Source organism: Microcaecilia unicolor, chromosome 2 (genome assembly GCF_901765095.1).
Source record: "Microcaecilia unicolor chromosome 2, aMicUni1.1, whole genome shotgun sequence".
Classification (NCBI taxonomy): Eukaryota; Metazoa; Chordata; class Amphibia; order Gymnophiona; family Siphonopidae; genus Microcaecilia; species Microcaecilia unicolor.
Window position 1 is genome coordinate 169,932,136 of NC_044032.1, and position 25,688 is coordinate 169,957,823.

General features: G+C 43.2%; 1 protein-coding gene across 1 annotated transcript; it reads left to right on the forward strand.

The window, feature by feature from the left end:
* The first annotated feature begins 296 nt into the window (after positions 1-296).
* SRP19 (signal recognition particle 19) lies at positions 297-25,319 on the forward strand. The gene is made up of 5 exons (XM_030193486.1): positions 297-445; positions 13,277-13,352; positions 16,153-16,224; positions 16,340-16,448; positions 24,485-25,319. The coding sequence occupies exons 1-5, from the start codon at positions 312-314 to the stop codon at positions 24,613-24,615; spliced, it is 522 nt and encodes a 173-aa protein (XP_030049346.1). The 5' UTR covers positions 297-311; the 3' UTR covers positions 24,616-25,319.
* The last annotated feature ends 369 nt before the right edge of the window (positions 25,320-25,688 follow it).

Consider the following 25,688-nt stretch of genomic DNA (forward strand, 5'->3'; position numbering starts at 1 on the left):
GACTGCATATCGCAGCGTTCGTTTCTATCTTCTTAACCCCAGCCGCTCTCCCCACCTATCTAAGCTTCGCTTAATCCATCCTTGGCTTTCTAAGTGTCTGCTTTTCTCCGCTCCATCCTGCCACGAACTCGCTTTCCCAGCGTCCACTCTGCTTCAATCCGCTTTAGCCCAACCCCGTAGACGTGTCAGTGGTTTAAAAAAAAAAAAACTACGCATGTAGTGTACGTCGTGACGCCACGTTAGCGTAAAGGCCTACTATATTTATTTTCACCAATCAAAGAGTGTGCTTTTTTTTGTTTCCTGATTGCAGGATGCGTCATCGTCAGGGAAAGAAGCGCGAGACGGGATTTTCGGATGCCCGGCCCCGGCCGGAAGTAGCGTCCGTAAATGCTGCTGGGGCTGATGCCATGGCACAGTTGTACAAGTCTTCGGCAGAGCTGAGTCGGTAAGGTGTTCTCTTTAGAGGATCTTATTTGAGAGAGAAGCGTAGTACAAGTGCGGGGTTATTTTTGAGTCTATTTGGGGGCGTCCACTGTCGACCGTCCACCTGTTTTTCTGATTTGAAGACTGAGCTCTCACCGCCATACAGCAGCCTCTCTTCCAACAGTTTGGAGAGGTCTCCTCCCCCCCCTTTTTTTTTTTTTTTTGTCGCCAGGAGTTCTACTTCTCGGGTCTCGAGGAGAAACAAAAAGTAGAAAAACCTGGAGAGGAGGTGAAAAGGCTGTGTACATGTTTTTTTTTCTGACAGCACATTCTTTTTAACGCGGTAGTAATTTGCATAACAGGTTACTGTATTGATGAGCAAAAATTGTGTTCAGCGTGAGTTAGAAGCTTAGGGGCCGATGACCAAAACTCCGCCGCTATTCTGAATTGCTCCATAAAAATACCACCGGAACAGAGTAGAACGGTGGCTCCCAAACCTGGCCCTGGAGGCACCCCAGTCACAGGTTTTCAGGTTTGTACTGAAGTAATTTGTCCATTAGATTGATAGTCATTAGAGAGGACGTATCTAGCCTTAAGCCTGAAGGGTTCCTACACGTTTGGTATTCTTACATCAGTCCTAAGATATTCTCAGTTTGCTATCATATGAAAAATTATTAGATCAATCCCAACTTTGTGAAAGCCTTCTTTAGTTTATAACACTTTATATATTGCCTTACATAATACAATATCAAAGCTGTTTACAATAAAACACAATTTTAAAAAAGGGAAGTACACAGAGCAGCCATATCTAAATTATATAATATAAAATAACTTCTTAACAGTAGAGAAAGCTAATGAAAACAAGCTTTAAATAATTGGTTAAAACACATCAAACAACATTCTACCCTCAACCTCAGGCGAAGCTTATTCCAAAGGACAGGGGCCACTATAGAAAATGCCTGTTGATGTGTACCCTTCAGCCAGACACTTTAAGCCCAGGAATAACCAAACACAAGGATTCTGAAGAATGTAAATCCCTAGCAGGGTTATAACATGTTAATTCTCTCAAGGGCAATGATACTTGATCATAATATGCCTTATGTGCAAGGACCAAAATTAATTGTATTCTGAAGCTTACCAGTAACAATGAATAAGAAGTGGGGTAACATACTCCTGGTTACCCAACCTATCCAAAATATGAATGTCCACATTCTGTAAGACTTGAAGTTTCCTCAAATGATGCTGAGGTAACCCAACCAAGCTTTCATTAGCATAGTCCAACTGAGACATGAATAATGCATACATCAAACATTGAAATGCAGTATCTTCAACATACCCTCATATGGCAAGTAATTTACAAAGAGTCATAAACACCCTAAAGGCTTTCAGAGATTGGCTACAAAACCAAATTATTCTCATTCAAAAGGACAACCAGGTTGCAACGTTCTATGTGAACAAGTAGGGGGGGTACGGGATATTACTCGTGTCAGGAAGCAGTGGGGATGTGGCAGTGGGCCTTCTTTCACGCAATGGTCCGAGCCACTTACCTAGCAGGCAAGGAGAGTAGCCTGGCGGACAGACTGAGCAGAGTTTTGCAACCGTACAAGTGGTCTCTCAACATGGACATAGCCCTCAAGGTTATCTGAGAGCACTCCCTCAGTGGATCTTTTTGCCACTTATCTCAACAACAAAGTCCCCCAGTTCTGTTCTAGGCTGAGATCACATGGCAGGTAGTGTTGGATGCCTTTCTCCTACGTTGTTAGGGGGAAGGTCTTCTGTATGTGTATCCTCCAATGTAGAGAAGACTTTGCTGAAACTAAGCAAGACCAAGGAACTATGATCCTAATCACCCCTTTATTGGTTGATGCAGATCTGGTTCCCTCTTCTGGAGTTAGCCTCTGAAGATATGTGGAGATTGGACTGTTTTCCCACCCTCATCGTGCAAAATGAAGGATCCATTCTGCATCCCAACCTCTAATCGCTGGCCCTCATGGCTTTGATGTTGAGATTGTAGAATTTGGGTCCTTAGGTTTCTCTGAGGGTGTGTCTTTCTGACTTCCAGAAAGACTTCACTAAGAGGTGTTGCTCTCTTAAGTGGAGGAGGTTTTCTGCCTGATGTGAGGGGAAGACATTAGATCCCCTCACTTGTCCTACACAAAAACTTACTGAATACCTCCTGTACCTCTGGTTTAAAAAACAACTTGGTAAGGGTTCATCTCGGTGCAATCTATGCTATCAACATGTAGGAGATAAGCCCATCTTTGTACATCCTTTAGTAACTCGCTTCATGAGAGGTTTGCTGTTGACAAAGCCCCTGTCATATCTCCTACCATGTCATGAGATCTCAATGTTGTCCTCACCCAGCTGATGAAAGCTCATTTTGAGCCACTTGATGTCTGTCATCTAAGTATTGGACCTGGAAAGTTTTATTTTTGGTGATAGTTACTTCAGCTTGCAGAGTCAATGAGCTTCAGGGCCTTGTACCGGATCAAAGTTCCTTCTTAATCAGTCTTTCTGCCAACATTTTTCCTCAAACCACATTCCTATCCTGTCAAGTGTCCTGCATACCTTAGATTGCAGTTGTGTGTTATCCTTCTATCTGGAGCAGACTAAAACCCATAGACAGTCCACCCAGCTTTTTGTTTCTTTTGACCCAAACCGGATGGGGATAGTCATGTGCAACTGCACAAATTCTGATTGGCTAGAAGATTGCATCTCCTTTATTTATGCCCAGGCTGGACTGACTTTAAAGGGCCATGTCAGGGCTTATAATGTCAGCACCATGGCAACGTTGTCTTCTGTTCACTTATTCACTTCTCAGTACTGCCTTGAGCAGGATACTCGATGTGACAGCCAGTTTAGTAAAACAGTTCTGCAGAATTTGTTTGGTGTCTAGAATCCAACTCCATCCCCTAGGCGCATGATGGCGAACCTATGACACGCGTAGCCATTTTGGATGACATGCGGGTTGAAAGCCGGCAGCAAATAGAACCCAGCCTACCTGCTCTTACTGCCAGGGCCGGTCTTAGGCAGGGGCGACAGGGGCATTGGTGGTCTTGTTGCAGCTTCAGAACCCCCCTCTGAGTCGGAACCCCCCCTCCTGCTCCGCCCCACCTTGCAGCCTTGGTAACCAGCAGTCCTCTTCGTTAGAATCATCCAATTAGCAGTACCCTTTTAGGCGCCAGACAGGCTCCCTACAACCAATCACAGCTCACTGCAGTTGTAGCTCAGCCAGGTGAAAAAAACGCCTGATGCTCGAGGCAATTTTTGTGATTAAATGTTGAACCTGAGTGCGAGTAACCCAGGCAGCTGCTGCTCTCTTCAGACAAATAAAGTCGGGTCAGCGGCCGCTTTCTTCCTCTCTGATCCTGTTGCAGCCTTAGCTCAGCTGTGCTTGGACACTGACTGCTGCTCCTGCTCCACACTTGTTTGGGAAGTTCCTAAAAATACCGGTCCAGCTAAGAAATCACTTTCCATTGCTTTTATAATGCTCCTTTCACTACTTGTTTGTAGCAATTCGTTATGAGAGAGGGAAAACAAAAAGGGAGAATAAATCATGGGTGCCGTTTCCTGCCATTAGAAATAGCGGCAGGTAAGTTAAATAATTAGTTTTTGGGTTATTAAATAGTTATATATTACAATTATACATTTTTTTTTGTAATTTGTAAAATTTTTTATTAACATATCAGAATAACAACATCTACAAATACTCCTTGAAAATTTCAAAAACAGCAACATTCAAGCAATATCACATCCAAATTCCCCCCCCCCCCCCCCGAGCTCCCTGAGCTCTCAATCCCCCTCCCTCCATCTTCCCTTCTCCCCCTCCCCCCCCCACCCCTCCTCATCCGCATCTTATACCCCAGGTTTATTGCTCTCTTAATCATCTTTCCAAACCTCTGCTAAATGTAGCCACTCTTCTGCATTCGGATTATAATGACCCCTGTGTCTGTCCGTCAACTTTTCCAGTCCCATCATTAGCTGAAGTTTACCCTTCCAATCTTGCCCTGTTGGTCCAACTTCTGCTTCCATTTCAATGCTATAGTTGTTTTTGCTGCCGCCAGGCCCATGCCATTTCTTCCCACCCTTTTTTCCATAACCTAGTAAACACCATTTGGGTTCACAAGAAAATTGGATTCCTACCGCTAGTGATATGTAACCCGTAACTAACTCCCAAAATTCCTGTATCTTCGGGCATTCCCACCATATATGAAAATATGTTCCCTTCCCCTCCTCGCACCTCCAACAGGTATCCGAGGCATTAGGATACATAGAGGCATATTTTCAAAGCACTTTGGGAGGCTAAGTTCCATAGGTTTCTATGGAACTTTGGGAGGCTAAGTGCTTTGAAAATATGCCTCATAGCCTTTATTCGGTCTGGAGTATAGTACCAGCAACTCAGGACCTTATAGGCATTTTCTTTAATTAGGACACACACTGATGCCTTTTTCACCTCTTTGCAAATGTTCCTCCATTGCCCCTCATTAAATTCCATTTTAAGATCTTGTTCCCAAGCCCTCATATAAGAAAGCTTTACCATCCCAGAGCCCCTTATGTGCTCGTATAGCTTTGAGATTCCTTTCCCACCCTCTCCTATTCCTCCCCATAAATTTTCGAACTTCTCACTCTCCAACCCTTTATCTTTGAACCACTTTTCTTTGCTCATGTAATTCTTTACTTGTAAGTCCGCATATAGGTCAGTCTGTGGAAGATTATATTCTTGTTGTAGCTTTTCAAAGCTCTTAAGATTCCCCTCCTCTATGAGCTCACGAAATCTTATCAGCCCTTTATCAAACCACGTTGCGAATGTGTTGTTCTCCCGCCCACCAGGGAATCCTGGTTCTTGAGTTATCCAGGCATAGGTGGAACGGGTCTGCAACCCCCTCAAATTCTTCTTAAGCTTCCCCCATATTGTAAGTAAGTGGGAAATAAAGGGGGTCAGGGATCTATACATGTTATCTGGGGCAGACCCCCACAACAAAGCATCTAGATTTCCCTCCTGGACAAAAATCTGTTCAAATCTCGTTACGGGAGATAAATCTACACTACTGCAAACCCCAATTTGCCTCAGTTGCGCCGCCCAATAGTACCAGGTAATATTTGGCATACCTCTTCCTCCCTGCTCTATCGTCTTCCACATTATTTTCTTTGATAATCGAGCTGGGTGACCTCCCCATACAAATTCCCCCAGCTCTGTTTGTATTTTCTGTAACTCCCCCTTAGGGACAGCAATTGGGAGAGTCTGAAAGAGGAAGAGTAACCTTGGTAGTATATTCATTTTTACAGCCGCTATGCGGCCCCACCACGATAACCATCCCTTCTTCCATTGGATTAGATCTCTTCTGATTGCCGCTATAAGCAGTACATAATTCAACTGGTATAATGTATTAAGATCACTTGGGATATGTATACCTAGGTAACGAAAACTTCTGTCGGTCCAACGGAACATGGATCTCTTCATTTGTTCCACCTCCTGCTCTGTTGCTATTATCCCCATAAGTTCCGATTTATCAAAATTTACTTTGAATCCGGACATACTTCCAAACATATTCAACTCTATAATAAGCACTGGCACGGTACTCCCTGAGGAACCTATATAAAATAATAGATCATCTGCAAATAAGGCTAATTTGTGTTCTTGCCCCCCCCCCCCCCCCCCCCCCCCCCCCATCCGAACCCCTTTTACGTCTTTAAGCCCCCGGATTTGTTGAGCTAAAAGCTCAATAGAGATAGCAAACAATAACGGGATAGGGGACACCCCTGTCTTGTTCTTCTTTGTATATTAAATATGCCAGTCCATCCCCCATTTACCTTAATTCTTGCCACTGGGTGTTCATATAGCCCTTTCACCCACCCCACAAAAGGTCTACCCAGCCCCATTTCTAACATTACTTCCCATAGGTATTCCCATTCCACTCTATCAAACGCCTTTTCTGCGTCTATTGTGAGAAGTGTCATAGAGTCCCCTCTTCTCTGCGCTCCCCAAATCAGGTTAAGAGTTCGTCTAATGTTATTCGCCACTTGCCTTTCACATATAAAGCCAGATTGATCTTCATGAATAAGAGAAGGCAATATCTCGCTCAATCTATCCGCCATAAGTTTAGCTAGAATTTTTATGTCTACATTCAGCAAGGATATCGGGCGATAAGAGCCACATAATGTTGGATCTCTCCCAGGTTTTAGGAGCACCGATATCCCGGCTTCATGCATGCTTGGCGGTAGGCCCTTTTCTACAAAACAAGCATTGCCCAATCTTACCAACAGTGGCCCTAGCTCTTGATGAAAGAGCTTATAGTATTTGGCCGTGAACCCATCCATCCCAGGGGATTTCCCCCCTTTCAGCCCTTTGATAACTTTTACTACTTCCTTTAAGGTCACAGTGGCTTCAATTTTCTCCCTCTGTTGGGCTGTTACCCTCCGCAGACTCAGGCTCTGTAGGAATTCTCTGATTTCCCCTTTGGAGGCTGTGGATTCCGTGCTATATAAAGTCTTATAAAACTTTACAAATTGCTCTCTAATTTCCCCATCTTGGTGAAACATCAAATCCTTTGGCCCCTTTATTTTAGTAATCGTGTTTTGGACCCTTCTATCCTTTAGCACTCTGGCTAGCATTGCGCTCGCTTTATTGCTGAATTCAAAGAATCTCTGTTGTAGCAACTGCCTATGGAATTCCATTGCTCTCAGCTGAATTTTTTGCAGCTCTCCCCTCCACTTTTTAAGCTCTAGTAGCTGCTGGGGTTTACCCTCCCTCTGATGTAGTGCTTCCAGTCTCACCAAGTTACGCCGCACTTCCATCTCATGGGCTGCCCTCTTCTTTTTCAGGTATGCTTCTTTACGTATGAGCACCCCCCTCACAACCACCTTAAGGGCGTCCCACAGGATCCCCTCTGACACTTCCCCTGTATCATTTATTTCTAAGTACTCTTTAATGGTGGGCCGTACTTCTTGGCAGTCCTCGACCTTATCTAAGAGGGATTCATTTAATCTCCAAACTTGACTTCCCCCCCTGTTCCCCTAACCCATCTAGCTTCACCCATACCGGTGCATGATCAGAGGCATGGATATTTTCAATTTCTGCTTCTCGCACTTCCCCCCACTCATTCCTGCTTCCCCAAATGGCATCTATTCTCGCATATGTCCCCTGTACGTGTGCATAGTGTGTAAATTGTCGTCGGCCCGGATGTTTCAAACGCCATATATCAATCAGATCTAATTCTCTCATCAATCTGTGGAATTGTCGCCCATTATATCCACCCCCTCCCTTCTGCCTGATGGAGTGATTACAATTATACATTTTTGTTATTTAAACTATAAATATCGCGAAATTGTTTTTTTTTTCTCAAAGCGACACACCACCCGAGTTATGCTCTGATTTTTGGCGAATTTTGACACACCAAGCTCAAAAGGTTGCCCATCACTGCCCTAGGCTCAGGTTTATTCTGTTGCAGGCTGCACTTCCACAACTAGAATGTATGTAGTTTTCAGGTTGACTGACTTCAAGGTCTTGATATTTCACGTCCCTGTTGTCCTAGAATTTGTTTTTGTGAGCCTTTTAGCTAGGGATTCCCAACTGTGAGAATACAATTGGCCTCCTTTGTCCTCGGAGAAAGCAAAGTTACTCACCTGTAGCAGGTATTCTGCAAGGACAGCAGGCCAAGTATTCTCACAGAACCTTCCACCTCCCCTTTTGGAGTTGAATTCTTTAGCTGTATTACTTGACTGAGGGACCCACGCTCAGTGTCAGGTAGGAAGTTATCAGTGCATGTGCAGTGGGACACTAGAAACTTCTACAATCTTCTCGCTAGTCAGCATCTGCACTGGGCTCCATTGGATGATGTCACCCAACTGTGGGACTACTTGGCCTGCAGTCCTCACAGAACATCAGCTACAGGTGACTAACTTCGTTTTTCTGTGCTTCAGAGAAACATAGGTCCCAGTGATGCTGCTTTGGTGTCTCTGCCACTTGGTCCTGGCAATTTGCATCATGTGCTATGGTGGTGGTGCCCTCCCTGCTTCCCCCTCCCCTCGGTCCCCCCACCCCCACTGCTGCTTCAGCTTGCTACCTATCTGCTGCCTTTTGTTTACAGTTATCCACTGTATTTCTGTTCTCTTCTTGCTTCTTATCCTCCTGTCATGTCCATCTATTTCCTTGGCTCACACCCACTTCCATGCTTGCATCTTCATGTGCATTGACATCAAAGCTGTGGAGTCACTACACCAAACCATTTTTCTACTGTTTGAACCAAACTCCTATATATAATAAATCTGAGAAATTTGGTTAATTACCAAAACATAACGTATTTGTTACAAAACTAGGACTAATAAACCGCAAAATATATTTGACATTTGAACAAAGAACCTGAACAAATTATATAAGTATAAAATAATAAATTTTCCATAGCTTATGTAATACTAGACTTTGAGCCCGTAAAAACGGGCTATTATAGGAAGGGGGGGTTGAAAGGCCCGCCCCCACTGCCGAGTTCGCCGCTGCCCCTCCCCCTCCGAGTTCGCGCCCCCCCCCCCCCCCCCCCCACGAGCCGTCACCACCCACCTTCCACCCGGCCGGGCCCTCGCTCCACTATTGAAACAGCGAGGGTCCGGGAACGCAGCACTGAGCTCTGCTGAGCTGCCGACGTCGGCCTTCGTTCTTCTTCTCTGCCTGTCCCGCCCTCGTGTGACGTAACGTCGTCGAGGGCGGGACAGAGGCAGAGAAGAAGAAGGAAGGGCGATGTCGGCAGCTCAGCAGAGCTCAGTGCTGCGTTCCCGGACCCTCGCTGTTTCAATAGTGGAGCGAGGGCCCGACCGGGTAGAAGGTGGGTGGCGGCGGCGACTCGGGTGGGGGGAGCATTAGACGGCGGTGTCCCTCCCTCAGCAATGCGCAGTACAGACCCTCTGTGTTCCGCCCCCCGTCATCACGTATTGACGGGGCGGGGCAGAGAAGGTCTCTACTGCGCATTTGCGAGTGAGTACGGTCACTCGCCGTTTATATGTTAAGCTTTTTTTTAAACTTTATTTATGCTTTTAATTACAATTTACAAGGATTACCTTGTTTTAGAAAAACAGGTAAAGAAAAAAAAAAAAAGAAATTATAAACATTCATGTTCATATCAGTTTACAACATTTTCATAAAACTTAAGAAGAAATTTTTTACTTTAGAATGTTTTTCAAATAATGTTATTAACCTTCCTTAGAACTCAAATAGGAGTGGAGAGAAAAGAGTTAGGGAAGTATTATAGGAATTTAATCAAACTAAACTAAGAAAAAAAACCTGCCTTTCCAGAGTCAATTTATTTCACTTTTTTTCAATTCCCAAAACACTTTCAGTTGTTCCGGTGAAAAGAAAGTGTACTTTGACCCAGTTTTACTACACACTTGCATGGATATGCCAAAAAAAAAGTGGCACCAATGTCTATAGTCGTCTGTTTCAATGCAAGAAACTGTTTCCTTTTTTGTTGTCTATTTAGTGACGTCTGGGTACATCCAAATCTTAGAGGCTTGGAAATTAGCTTTTAGATTTTTAAAATATAGTATTGTAATCTTGCTCAAAAACCATTGCAGCAATCACAGTGGCTCTGTGTAGTATTATATCTGAGGATTCCAAAATAGTAACGTAGATGACGGCAGAAAAAGACCTGCATGGTCCATCTAGTCTGCCCAACAAGATAAACTCATATGTGCTACTTTTTGTGTATACCTTACCTTGATTTGTACCTGTCCTTTTCAGGGCACAGACCGTGTAAGTCTGCCCTGCTTCCCACCACCGGTTCTGGCACAGACCGTATAAGTCTGCCCAGCACTGTCCCCGCCTCCCACCACCGGCTCTGCCACCCAATCTCGGCTAAGCTCCTTAGGATCCATTCCTTCTGAACAGGATTCCTTTATGTTTATCCCATGTGTGCTTGAATTCTGTTACCGTTTTCATTTCCATGTCTGAGAGATTTTGTAAATCAGGAGTATCTTTTCCAGGGCCTTGGGCTCCGTCTCTGGATTTAGGAATGAAGTAAATTTTATTTAATGGGGGTATTGCCTCTGCAGGAATATGTAAAATTTCTACCAAATATTTTCGAAAGGTATCTATCAGAGTTTCCCCAGCTACTATAGGAAAGTTGAAGAGACGGAGGTTAAGGCACCTGTTGAAATTCTCAATTTGTTCAATCTTATGTCGAATATCCAAAGAGTCTTTAGAAACTACATTTTTAAAGTCATTTAAACTATCAACTGTCTTTTTCATTTCCTCAAATTTAGTATTAAGGTTTAGTACATCACCTGACGTCTTCTGGAGTGTGTTAGTAATCTGGCCCAACATCACCTTAAGAGTTTTCAGTGTCACCTCCGAGGTCTGCACTGTAACGGGGATACTTCCCCCAGCACCCCAAGCCGTCGGTTGCCTGCCTGGGTCCTCACCAGACGCCCTCATCGATGCGTCGTCCGTATCGATGGGGTTTCTCGCCAGGGGCACCTGCGACGCCGGGCTAGGAGGGACCAGCGAAGCCGATGGTGGGGACAGGGAGACTTCCTCTCCCGGCAGGGGATCCACTTCCCCGGAATCCACCGCAATGGGATCCACTCCCTGTAGAAGTCTGGGAGCACCAGGGAAGAAACGCTCGAGCGCCGTCTGAACCGGTAAGGAGGTTGAGGTAGGTGGAGGCACTACCCTCAAAACTCCTTTACGTTTGGTATGAGGCATATTGAATTCAGGAAAAAACTTTCGGCCCCAGGTCACTCAGAGCATCTCAATAACCGACTGGTGCAGCAGCCATCTTGATTCTCTCCCCCCTTCGCCCTCCGTAATATAAGCTTTTATTTTGAAACTGGAATTGGTACGTTTTTACCCACTCCATCTCCATTAAAACTGCTTCTGACTCCACAGCCCTAATTGATATGTTAGTTTTCACAGTGAACCATAGGATGTGCTATAGTGCAACATGATTCAAAGCATTACACACTGCCCCTGGGCTGCATAGGAAGAAGACACATCCTGAAGCACTGTGCTGTTGCTGTTATCCTTTAGTTTCTAATGTAAGATAACCTGGGATAACTCCCACAGGAGAGCAGCAGGTAGGGTTTCAAGATGCTAGGAAGGAGATCAGGTGGGCAGCAGCAAGTGGCAGTGCTTGGATAACAAACTGACTTTGGAGCCTTAGTTAAATTCTCTCATTAAGAAGTCTTTTCATATCATGTGAAAATTGAGGGGTATTTGTAAATTCTTATCAGCTGATCAGTTTTGCTTCATAGTCCAATCACTGATTCTTAGTAGGTTGGACTACTGTAATGTTATTTACTTGTTTATTGTAAAAATTGCAGACGAGTCAATGTTGTGATTCATCTGATTTAGTCCTTTTGATAGACTTGGTCTGTTTTAGAAAGCTTTATTGGCTTCCTATTGAGGCGAGGATAACTTTTAAACTAGGGTGTTTTTTAAATGGAAAATTGTTAGGAATTAGTGCCTCTATTTGACGTTAGGTCAAACATCATATAACATCTGCAAGTTTCTCTTGTTTGATTTTCCAAGTCCTAAGGTCATTCTCATGATGAAATATTTTACAAGTTTGTTTATCAGGCGGCAGCCAAACTTTGGAGAGTTCTACTTCCTCGTCATCAGCAGCAGATGAATCCATTACGAATGGGTTGTGGCCACCTACCAGCAGGGGGAGATAGAGAACACTGAAAACCATAGTGCCTCCTGGACGGCACTTTGTTTTCTGAGTATGTGGCTAAAAAGTAGAGGGTGCTAGCTTAATTTTCTTTTTGAGGTTTTTTTTTTGTTCTGTATTTGATAAATCCTAGATATTTTTATGGTCTAGTGTGCTTTCTGTAATCTGCTGTGAACTATGTAAATGGAATTAGGGGAATATCTCTCTATATAAAAGGCAACACCAACGTTCTATGAAGCCTCCAGCCGGAAGTGTGAAGGGGGAGAGATATCCAGTTTCCCCATGAGTGTCTGCCCCGCCCTCTCTGTAACACAAATAGTCAGTGAAGGAAAACAGCAGAGCATGAAATCAAATTGCTGGCTCTGTAACAGTGAAGGACTCAGAGGGGGGAGGGGGAGAGAGGCCAGAGGGCAGGGACACACACACTCCCACATGCACACAGAAGAAAACATTGCTAGCCCCCGTTTCATTTGCATCAGAAACGGGGCTTTTTTACTAGTAAAAAATAATTAACTAACTCAGAATAGTGAATTCCTTGGGAAAGGATGGGTTTTACAGTCCTTGCTGTGGAATCATGGGGGCTAAGGATACCGAGTATAAGTATTCTATGCATTTGTGTCTTGTTAACTGGTAGCTCTTAAATATGAATCTGACTTCTGATTTCCTAAAGAATTGTGTGTACAGGAATGGCTGTAGCTGCCTACCTGAAGGGATGGCTTAGTCTCCTGCAAGTTTTTGGCTGTGTTGGTCTGCTTATGGGATTTTTGGCTTTGATGTTTGGACAACAGCTGGGCGTTCTGAAGTTGTAACTTTTTTTTTTTTTTTTTTCATTTTTTTACACAAGTGACTGAACTGTGTGTTCTACTAGCTATAGAGGCTGCTATTTGTTATAACTTTAGTGCAAATAAAGCTCTTGCCATGTGTGAATGGAACACTTGTTCAGTTAATTGGTATAACATGGTTTAAGCTTTAAAAGTAAAGATATGTGAGTATCTTGTTAAATTGGAATTTTTTTTCTGCAATCTAGTATGACATTCATTCTTTTTTTTTTTTGCTGTTGGGGGGGGGGTAGGTTAACATGAGTGGTGCTGTTTTAAAAAAAAAAAGTTAGGTGGCTGTTATTTTGTAATGTGTTGCTGCACACCTACCAGTGTACCGTAATCTTTTTAATATGTGTTTCTCTTCTTTATTTGTAGGTTCATTTGCATTTATCCAGCATATATAAATAACAAGAAAACAATAGCAGAAGGAAGAAGAATACCTGTAGAGAAAGTAAGAGAAAATTAATGAATATTTGTAGTAAGCTAAGTACGCAGGTTGGATATCTTTTTGTTGCTGTGGCTTTTGCGTAACAAGATAATTGTCTTAGATGTACCTTTATTTAAGTACATGAAGGGAGGGAGTGGAGGAGTGGTCTAATGGTTAGTGCAGCAGATTTTGATCCTGGCAGCCTGGGTTCAATTCCTACTGCAGCTCCTTGTGACATTGGGCAAGTCACTTAACCCTCCATTGCCCCAGCTACCAAGACTTAGATTGTGAGCCCTCTAGGGACAGAGAAAGTACCTGCATATCTAATATAATAATTCGCACCTCCAACGTTCTGAAGCTGACTCCGTGGCAGTGAAGCCGTGTAGGGTTCGTAATCGCACTCCCAATCACTGTCCCGCCCTCGAGGGAACTCTGTATAGTTGCCAGGGAAAGAAACGCGACGTCAGAAGGAGCAGGGACCAACCACAGGCCTCGCACTCGCTCTCAGTGCCCTCCTTCGGAGGGAAGGGAAGGCTGCATATAATCACCCACCGGAAGTTTGTTTCCTCCCTCCCTTCCAGTTCCAGGCCCCCTCCCTCCGAATTTTAAAAGTCATCCTGATTTACCTCACACGGTAAAAAGCGTGCAGGCTCGGCACTTCAGTTTTCCCTTCTCTGTCTCTCAGCTCTGGTTCCGCCCTTGTGGAAATAAGCAATGAGGGCGGGACCAGAGCTGAGAGACAGAGAAGGGAAAACTGAAGTAAGTGGCGAGCCTGCACGCTTTTTACCATTGCTGCCGGCCGCCGTAACCCCGATGAGGTAAGTCAGGATGGCTTTTAAAATTCGGAGGGAGGGGGCCTGGAACTGGAAGGGAGGGAGGGGGGGGACCCTGGAACTGGGAGGGAGGGGGGACCCTGGAACTTCCCTTAAAAACATTAATGGCAGAAGGTGATTACCTTGCTAGCGCCCGTTTCATTTCAATGAGAAACGGGCTTTTTTTTGCTAGTAATGTATACAGCACTGTGTACATCTAGTAGTGCTATAGAAATGATTAGTAGTAGTAATGTGGCACTAGCTGTTTCTGTGCAGGCAGGTATCTGCCATTTTCCTAGCTGCCAACAAACCTTTAGAGAGTGATTTTTAAATTAGAAATTTTCAGTCTCCTTTCACCCTTATATCAGTTGCACTTTCAAGTCCAGTTTCTGAGGTGCATGCTTCATGTGGTATATTAAACCAATTGGCAAGTTTGTCTTTGTAGCCAATCTGAAAATAGGCAGTGAATAGCATAAGTGTAGGGTGCCCTGGGTCCCCTCCTGTTCATGTGTATTTTCTTATAATTGAAACTATAATTAGCAGACTTGTTTAACCTGGGGCACCAGAGAGATTGATAACAGGTGTGGGAGGCCGTCTAGATTATTTGAAGTTTACAGTTTGAAAATGAAGCCCACCAGTATGGATCAAAGTAACACTGCCCATGGTGCGTTAACTAACCACATACTGAAAATAACTTACCTGCTACAGAGGTTAGATTATCAGGGAACGTGTGAAAGATGGGGAAAAATATTAAAGCTAGTATTCTGGTTATTTAGAACGTCCCACTCAGCTCAGATCCAAATTCTTATAGCCCAGAAGTACTGATAAAGACACAAGGCTCAGATGTTTTATAAAAATAAAAGCAGATTTGTTTTTTGGTAGCAGTAAAACAGTGTAAACCAGAAACAGTGTACTTGTACTAGATTACCCAAAATGATGACCAAGTACTGAGTATTTATGTACTTGTCAAGTCAGAATAGAGAATGCACACATCTGTCCTAACTGATTTCAGGACTAGGTTTAAATCTCCAAGGGCACTTGGTGAAGAAACAGAAACGACCTGACTTGATGACAGCTCTCTCACTCAGGATGTGGTAGACGAAGGCAGGCTGGCTGTAGGGTCTCTTTCTCTCGAGGCAGTTGGTGAGCCACTATTAACAAGCCTCAGATGTTACCATGATGTGGCTGCTGACAGCTCTCACACGAACTGTCATTGATAACACCCCAAAGGGTTTAGAGAGTCATACTGTCCAGAATAACAGAACTGGGACTTTCCATTGTTATGTCTTTGAGGCCCAAAGGTCCAGCTTTAGAAACCAAAATTGTTTTTCTTTTGACCATGATGTTCCCAGCTCGATAAACAAAGTTGTTGTTTGCAATTATTTTTGTGCCTCACTATTCTTGGTGTGTCAGCAGCGTGCTTGCTTTGAGGCCTGTGCATAAGGACTGACACTGACCTTAGTCTGTTCACTAAGTCAGGTTCACAATATAGGATAATGCCTTATACATGTAGGTCCTGTTTTGTCCCCACAGTGAGGTTCAAATTAGTCACTAGTAGGAAGATTACTCCCCTATCCCCTCCAAAGCTATACAAAAGGTAAAGAATTGTAGGGATGTTGACCTTTTTTTTTTTTTTTTTGAGTAGTTTGAAATTAGAAATGACCGGAAGTCACAAGACCTGCTTGCAACCACTGTATAATCCTAAGGTTTAGGGATCTAGATCTCCAGCAGGGACAGACAAATCTACTGAGCAATAAGGGGGGGGGAAGGATGACATGCATCAGACTTAATGAAGTTCTTCTGTTTCTTTGTCATACAAAAATTAAGTACTACTACTACTTATTTCTATAGTGCTACTAGATGTTCGCAGTGCTGTACACAGGACATGGAGACAGTCCCTGCTCGACAGAATCTAATTAGGATAAATAAGGGATAATGGAATTACTAAGGTTTAAAATTGAGAGCTTTGGATATTGATCTGTATTCTCAATTTTTTTTTATTTTGCAAATAGGCTGTTCCAAACCCCACATGTGCTGAAATCGAAGATGTGTGTAAGGTGGCTGGGTTGACAGCATGTACAGAGGTACTGAACAGGTTCTGTGTCTGTTACTTATGCACACTCATTTCTTCCTCCTAGCCAAACTTGCCAACTTTACTGTTCAGACCGATTTTTTTTCCTTTTTTTTTTTTTTAATCAGAATAAAATGTTCCCCAGAGAGTGGAACCGGGATGTACAGTTCCGGGGAAGAGTGCGGGTTCAGCTTAAGAAGGAGGATGGTAGCCCTTTGCTAGCACAATTTCCTACACGTAAGTCAGACATTTTTGTATTATGGAAGTTTGGTCTTGGAGTCTCTTGATCTTCCCTGTGCAAAAGTAAATGTCTTTAGTATGATACACACATGATTTATTGAGAAGTCCTTATGCACAAAAAGTATATGGAGGTGGCTTTTTGTTCTTGTCCAAATTCTGTCACTTTGAATAATTCTCACTAGAAAGGTTCACATGCAAAAAAAAATTTTTTTTTTGTCTACGGTTCTAGCTGTGTACTGACTTAACCATCCAGAACTAAGTGTGATGCAGCCTGAGAGGAGGGGGGTGCCATGTGTAGGTAGAAGTGTGCAGGAGGCTATGTAACAGTAGTTAGGCTTCTGGTTTCCTGCAGTTCCAAAGTAAAAAAGTGAGATCTGCAACATTTTCTACAGAACTACAGGGAACTAGTTTCAGTTTTCACAGTAATACTTTACTGACATGTACCACTTTAACAGTGAAATATTAGTTTTTATACTCAGGACCTGCCAACTGGAGAGTGGTGTTCCCCATGTGTGTGTTATGGGGTGGTCAAGGAGTATCTAATGCTTAAGCTAAGATACCCCCTAAGGTGTCTCCTTCACTTCCTTACCTCTGTCCTCTGCCAAGGCTGCACCAAAAGAAAACCCAGTGCATGCTCAAGGCCTACTACATGCCTACCCCCACCCCATACAAACTTCCTCTTAGCAAGGGGTGGAACATAACAGGCCTTAAGTATATGGGTTACTCAAAGGTCTGCTTCTGTATTGTACCACTAGCTCCTGAATTCTGCTGCCCTGGGTAGGCCAGTTTTGCATGCATTAGTGCCGTTCTGGACATTGGCTTAGAGTTCAGCAGAGTGAGGAACGTGTGTGTGGCTGCACCAGAGTAGCAGCAGAGGAAGGGAGCACTGTCTTCTCCAAGCTGTACTGGAGGAGCCATGAGGTCCAGTGACCCAGTGAAGGAAGACCTTGGTGTACCAGTCTCATTGTAAACATGACTGCGGGGCCTAGAGGAAGAGGGGTTGTAGAGTTTTTTTCGTGGGTGCATTTCATTAGGTATCAACTAGTTATACTTAAAAGCAGAAAATATTGCACAATTAATCAGTAATGGACTGAGTAATTGTGGCACAATGTTATAATGTTCTTCAGACTTTTTCCTGGTGTAACAGATGCAGCATTACTTTGGAGTGGGTAGGGAGATGGGGCAGCTTTTAGGAATAACCTACGTACCATTTGAAAAACCTTGGATAAGCTAGCAGCAACATAAAGTAACTATCACAAAATGTGTAACATTTTGCAAGATAACTTTTAAAAATTGAAGTGTGTGCAAAAATGGGAAGAAGACTTGGGAGAGGAATTATTGAAAGAATAGTTGGAAGGGAGCTAACTTGGGGCTTGGGAGGAGTGAACCGCAGCAGCATCTTGCAGGGTAGGGCTGAGTTCCTGTTCCATCTCATGGCGTTAAGCCATGCCTCGTTCCTGGATGTCGTCAATGGCTGCCAATATCTGGAGCCTTCCTGCACTCCAGGATTGGAGCTGACTTGGTGCAGCATCTTTGAGATGGCTGAGTTCCTGTTCCATCACATGACGGGAAACCATGCCCCCTACCTGGATGTCAACAATGGCTGCTCATTTCTGGAGCCTTTCTTCACTGTGGCCGTGACCTAAGGGACGTGAGACTAAAGAAGATCACCCCCCCCCCTCCTTTTGTTGCCATCTTTGTGTGCCAAGAGCTTTGTGCTCTTCCATCAAAATGGTGAAGAGGAAAGTTGGTAAAGGCTGCTTCAACACCTTCAGCAGTGGTACATGGTCTTATGGTTAAGCATATCTCTTCTCCTCTCCTGGTGAGTACTATTCCTCAGTGAACTCAGCTGTAACTTTGAGTATCCCCACAGCAACTGCTGAGATTACTTTAAGGGATATTTGGACTTTACTTTCTAATAATTGCTTATTGCTGAAGGGCATGACTGACCAGATTAAGTTTTTCACATGGAACAGCTGAGAAAATGGGATAAGTGGATTGGTAGACTTAAAGATTGAGGAAACACGTGTGCAAGCTTTAGGAGCAGTGAGTTAAGGATAGTTTGCTCCTTTATTGGCATGTAGAATATTTGGAGAATTGTCTAAAGACGAAGAACCTTAGGTTGTTGACCTTTCCAAAAACTGATTTTTTTCACCAGAGATTTTGTTTACGAACAGCCTTAAATTTTGCAGTTACCTGATATGGATAATATATTATTGTCAAAGTTGTATTATATTACTGGTTTAGGTCCTGCTTCCACTAAGGAAATACAAACTATTTTCACCCATTATTATTATTGTCAAAGTTGTATTATATTACTGGTTTAGGTCCTGCTTCCACTAAGGAAGTACAAACTAATCGGACCCAATTTCTGGAAATATCTACTACTACTACTATTTACCATTTTTATAGCGCTACAAAGCGTACGCAGCGCTGCACAAACATAGAAGAAAGACAGTCCCTGCTCAAAAATATCTCAAGATATTATTTCTTCTAAGACATTACTTGTTAAATTTGACTGAGAGAGATAAATTTTTAGTTTTAAAAGCTTACTTTCAAAGAAAGCTTTCCTATGTTGTGGCCAGAAGATAACTATCTTTTTCCTGATGCCTCCAGAGCTACCCAACTGAGGAGACAATTTCTTCAGTTAAAAATCTAAATTCTCAGGGAACAATCAGGCTGCGTTATTCCCACATGTGGGTGACATCATCCGATGGAGCCCCGGTGTGGATGCTGATTCGCCGGTGCACCAGTGCCTAAGCAGGCTGCTTCCGCCCAGGCTCCCATGCCTTTGCTGATGCTCGCCCTCGAGCAGTTCCAGAGCATGCTCAGAGAGGAGCTGCCACAGTTGCTACAAGGAGCTCCCGCTTTGACATCGAGAGTACGTTCTCCCTCAGCAGAATGGCCACGCCCTCTCTGAGGCTCCACCAATGCTGGTGTCCAGAACATTGATACTGCGACCTTGCATGGTGTCTGAGCCAAGGCCTGAGCAGGCAGTGCCCCCTCTGACATCAAGGGAGGAAGCTTCTCCTGAGTCTGAGGGAAGAGATGCACGTCGACACTCCTCAGAGCATGGACACTGTTCCACTAAATCGAGGCAGGTGCAGACCTAGTCTCCTGATCCTCAAGAGGGAGTCTGACTGGACCACGCATGAGAATCAGGTGCACATCTACATTATTTCTCAGAGGAGGAGCCGTATGGAATACCATCTGATCCCTCGCCTCAAGAGAGATGGAAATTAGAGAGTGGCACGGGGACACAGTTTGTCCCCGCAAGATTAGTCCCTGTCCCCAAGCCTCAAACAGTTGTTTAGTATAACACCAGAGATATAGAAGGAGATGTATTTATTCCTGTACTATGCAAAATATAAAGATGGCACATGCCAGGGATGGTGTTAGGGGAGTGCAACTAGTGTAACTGCCTTTGGCCTCTGACCAGAGAGCCCCAAGCCTGATAAAAGGTGAAGAAAGTGTAGCCTGGTAGTGGGCTTTGGGGTCCCCTTTCCAGTTTATGCCCAGGGCCCCCATCCATGTCTTGTGCATTTCAAATGTGACATACTCTAATCACATAATAGAAAATAAAAATTATTTTTTTCTACTTTTTTGTTGTCTGGTCATTGTATTTTTTAAAATCATGTTGGTCTCAGGCTCTGATTTCTGCCTCTCTCTGTCTTAAGTTGCCAAGTTCTCCTGTCCATTTGACTTCTTTCCATGTTCACCATCCATCTTCCATTTCTGTGTCCCTGTTGTCCCCCATGTTCTGAATATGTTTTGATTGCAGAACGTCAGAATAGGCCTACTATTGATACCAGTATTGTTTGGAACCCTGATGAACGCAGTAGAATGGTTTAGATACTTTTTGGTGCTCATTGACTCGCACTTCACCTTTTGAAGACCAGGTCAATAAAAGTTTTGAAAGAGTGTTTTGTGATCATATGGCGATTAGGTTCTTTAAAATATTTCTTTAACAAAGAAGCGTTACATATATACTCTTTTACATGCAATGTTGATAGCAAGATCAGACTATGCAAATATGATTTATGCAGGCTTATCTGGTAACAACTTTAAAAGACTGCAAATTCCACAAAAAGCGGCAGTTAAATACTTAGAATATAAGAACAAATATGATTGTGTTACTTCCTTGTTTATTATCATTGGTTATCTATTAAATTTAGAGTTTCTTTTAAAATTCTTGTTGTAGCTCATAAGGCTTTTTATTAATTAAAACCATTGTACTTAAGTACTTTGACAGTTCCTTATATATTCCAGGAAGGGCACTCTGATCTAGGCAAGATTTTAGAATGGTAGTACCCTCAACTAGAGTAAGGGGAGACTGGGTAAGAGAGCATTCTCTTGCCTAGCACCTTCCTTATGGAATACTATACCAAAAATATACGTAAGGAATTTAATGAAGTTTAAGACTAAACTTCAGGGTTTGTTTGTTTTTTCAGCAGGCATTTGATTTTCTTGAGAGGACATAAGAATTTACTAGGACACTGTTAATATGAAGATATTTCTGTGTGTATATCTTGGTGAATGACTGCCTTTTGTGACTGTTATTAGGTCTTTCCTATCATATGGAATAGCATTCCTTTCTTTTAAAATGTTAACCACCATGATCTGTAGAAGCCAGGAGGTGCATTAAGTTTGTTTATTATAGTAGAGAGGTGTGGTAGCTGTGTTAGTCCACTTTTAAAGGTAATCAATAGAAATAAAATAAAACATGGAAAAGAAAATAAGATGATACCTTTTTTTATTGGACACAACTTAATACATTTCTTGATTAGCTTTCAAAGGTTACCCTTCTTCATCAGATCGGAAATAAGCAAATGTAGTAGATGACAGTATATATAAGTGAAACATCAAAGCATTTCAGTGAGTCTAACAGGGTGGGGTGGATAGGAGATATGCATAGGAACACCAAAGCATTTCAGTGATAGTCTAACAGGGTGGGGGTGGATAGGTGAGAGAAGGGTGACAAACAGAGCAATACAACTTTATGATTTACTAGTAAAGGCCCGTTTCTGTAAGAAATGAAACGGGCGCTAGCAAGGTTATGTTTGAGAGAGTGTGTGTGTGAGATGGTGTGTGTGTGTGTGTGTCAGAGAGAGAGAATGAGAGACAGATTGTGTGTGTGTGAGAGAGAGAGACAGAGTGTTTGCCCCCCACAACCCCTCTGTCAGGGCCCTCCTCCTTCCCCCTTTATGGTCTGAGGACCCCCTTCCACCCCCACCTTTCTGGTCTCAAGACCCCCCTGCAGCCACCCATGTCCAGCGATGCTCCTCTCCCCCTGCAGCCACCCATGTCTAACGACCCTGCTGTCTCACCTGGACCCCCTCCAGCCACCCAGGTTGTCGCCCCAATCCTCGCACCGTCCATCTTGTCAGAGCCAGCGCTCCGTAAGCTGCCCCAACCCTCTCTTTCTGGCCACTGGATTCCTGTTGGGAGCTGGGCTTGCTGCGTGCCCAGCTGGCTGCTGGAGCTCTCGCCCCGCTTCCTACTCTGTGGGTTAGAGCCTCGCAGCCAGGCTCCTCCTCCGACAGCCCAGCCAACTGGAGGCTTCCCTTGCCAGCTGACTGCTGAAGGCCTCACCCCACCTCCTTCTCAGCATAATGGCAACGGTGACGTCAGCCTGACTTCGGAGCCTAGCTTAGCAACTCCGAAGGAGCCACGGACACAGGCAGCTACTTTAGAATGTTGGAGGTGAGAATTATTATGTAGGATAATGGGCTAGAAAACCCATTTTAAGTCCTGTCTGTTTGGTATCAAAATATTCAGTCATTCTGACTTCAAAGGTATTGCGTTCCTGTATTGTGTTAGTTACCTTTCAGGATTCTTACTATGAAATCACTGGTACAGTGTTCTGGTTTTGTAAAGTGCTGCCCCACAGGGGTGGAATCCTGGCTGGCACTGGCATTCTTCATGTGATGTCTATGTAAATTAAATCTTGTCTTTAGCATCTGGCTTGTTTGTCCAATATAGCATCCTTCATTACATTTTTTTTACACTGAATGATGTATACCACATTGGAAGATGAGCATGTAAAGGATTCTTTTATGTTGAATATTTTTCCTTTGTGAATGACTGTGGGGTCCTGTGAAATGTTTTGGCATAGCTTGCAGCTGGATATATTGCAAGGATGTGTGCCATTCTCTTCTTTTTGAGTCTGTTGGGAGTTTACTTCTGATTAGCTTGTGTTTTAAGTTGGGTGGCTGTCGTAAAGGAAGCACTGATGGGGATGGGAATATCTCTTTCAGTAGTTCATCCTCCTGGAGTAGAGGTGAAGATCTTTTATGATTTTTCTTAATTTTTCCAGCTCTGGGTTGTATGTTTGTTATAAAAATTTATCAACCTCAGTACATGGGGAACATGTTCATCTCAGGGTATGGCAGCCAGAAATCAAGCTGATACGGTGCAGTTCTATAAAGCACAAACTTTGTAACAGCATGTGGGTACCCAGGTTCTGGTATAGAAAATGAGCGCATGTTGGTGTTTACATAACCAACATTTAGACGTGCCCACTTAGGCCATGTCTCTGGCAGGTGTGAATGCATGCACCTCAATCTTGTGGCACTTTAGCCTGTACATGACAGTGTTCTATAAACTAAGGTCATAATTGTTTGGTGGGAAATGAGCATGTCATACACCACCTCTTGTGAACACCCCCTTGCAGTTACTCACTATGCAACTTTCATGCTCACATTATAGAATACCACATATGAATGTGACATTCACACGCCTAAATGCTAGAATTCTATAATCTTAGCATGCAAATGTATTGTCTGAACAGAGCTCCATAGACCTTTTTGATATACAAGTACAAATTTAACTGAAAACAATAGAAACTGCAAGAGTGGCTGGTCTGAAAATCTTTGCGAAATACAGCATTTAAAATGGTCAAAACTCTGGTTAATTATGCTTCCTATGGTCTCGCGGACCGCATAAAATTCAGTGGCAGGCTGCCAGTAGTCCACCCTGCACAAAGGTTAGAATTGGAAGGATAGTATCTATACACTTGTAAGGACACTGTCTCCATGCTGAATGTCGCATTTTATTAATAAAAAACAGTACCAAGAGGGTCCAAAGTACAAACAAGTACAGAAAACCACAGAAGCACCAAGAGACTTAGGAAAATGGGACACGATTCTTTATTAACAACTGTTTTGGTGCCTAGTGCCTGCGTCAGGGGTCTGGTATAGGTTCAAAGCAAGTTATACTCGATATGTCAGGAAAGACGAGTCCCTTCGTGTTTAGTTCAGAGATCTTTGAACCTATACGGATTGCTATCCTACTTGATAGGAAAGAAGTTTCGGTCTTGAAAAATACCAGACCCCTAATTAGAAATGGAAACTGATGCAACATAGGAAATGTGCTGATTTTTATAAAGTTCCACGTTGTGAAAATCCTTATTAGAGGGTAACACTTTATAAACATCAACACTGGTGGGGGTGAGTGGACAGGCAATACAATAGACAGAGAGGATAATGGTACCTGGAGCATTAAGAAGCACCAGTAAGGCAGTGTACCTTCACCAACACATTAAATATAGGAAAATGAAGAGGATGGCTATGACTAGACCATGAAGGGATTACGAATGAGTATGGAGTATTTAAAAAGAAAGGGGGGGGAGGGGGAATGATAGTAACAAGGAGTTCAATCACGGAATAACGTACGGTGTTACTATTGGAAATTACGGTTTCAGTTTAATGTAACATGCTATTGTTTCTTTCAGTGTGCATGGCAAAAGTGAAGGTAGTAAGGGGGAGGGGGGATAAGAGAGGGTACTGTTATAAAAACAAAAACTGATGATAGCAACTTAAGATTAATGTACATAAGAACGACAGTTTTACAACTTATGTATGTACTCTAATGGATGTGTTACCAGGTGAAATCAATGAAAAATGTTGACACAAAAAAAAAAAAAACCAACACTGGTTGCAGGATTGATTTTTTTCTATACTTTTATCCTTTTCCTAAAAGGGGTTTGTGTTCTATTAATAGCTCCTGAATTTGTTGCATTTTGTCATTCATAGGTAAATCTGTCATGCTTTACATAGCAGAGATGATTCCAAGACTAAAGACAAGGACGCAGAAAGCAGGAGGTGGGGAGCAAAGCGTACAACAGGGAGAAGGAAGCAAAAAGGGGAAGAAGAAAAAGAAGTGAAGCAAAGAGTTCCACCACTTTTGTTACGCTGACTGACTTGTAAGAATTGGACATAAGCACATGATTTTTGCATCTGAGTTGATGCTTTCACAGCCAGAGAGGGACCTGTCAAGGAAGAAGACAGACAACCTTTTTTGTAATACTGTCTTTTTAACATGGTGAACAGTCTCCTCCATTGATTGGTAGACAGACCCACCCTCTTCCTCCTCCTCCTCCTACACAGTAGTTTCGGAATAAAAATGTGTCCTTTTGTCTACATTACCTGTTCAAAAATGAATCAGGACTTTGCTTCCTTAACCACATATGAGCTTGATGGAAGTCCTGATAGGGTGTGTGCTTTGTACTGTCTTATATGCAGATACTCAAATCTCTGGCACTGTACTAAGCAGCGTAGGAAAAATACCTCCACAACAGCGCAGCAAAGGAACTTGCTAATGACATGCAGACTTAGGCACATTTGCGTTGAGCATTAGGGTTCGTCAGGAGGACAGTGGTGCATGCTCTGAAGAGTTGTGCATTAAGCACAGTTCTTCAACACAAGTCCAGAATGCCAGAGGGAAGGGGGGGGGGGGGGAGAAGGAGGAAGAAATGCCGGTTGGGAGAGCTATTTAAAAAAAAAAAAAAAAGGCAAGCTTTCCTGCATGTTCTCTGCCGAAGCTTGAGCCTTTGCAAAATGTAAGACAAAAAAAAAAAACCCTCTAAAATGAGTAAATCAGAAAGAAAGAAATACATTCAAGCACCACAGGTAATTTAGTCTTTAGCTTCCAATCCAAATAAATGTGTATTGCTGATGGAGGCAAACCTTTGAAAAACAATGTGTTGAGATTTGATCTGTGCAACCTCTAGGCATAAGATGGTCATCATAAAACATTGGCTTCTTAACATTTTTTTTTTTTGCATACTAATGCATTTGCTCCTGTTCCTCATCGCAAACAGTCCTTGCTCCAAACAGGTGTAGGATTTTCAGCGGCAAGAGTGCCCTTGTTTGGTGCACTGTCAGCTGAGCAATGGGGAATAACAGGGAGTGTGCTGATTTGCGTTCTCATTGTTTCACACGCTCATTGGCTTTCGGT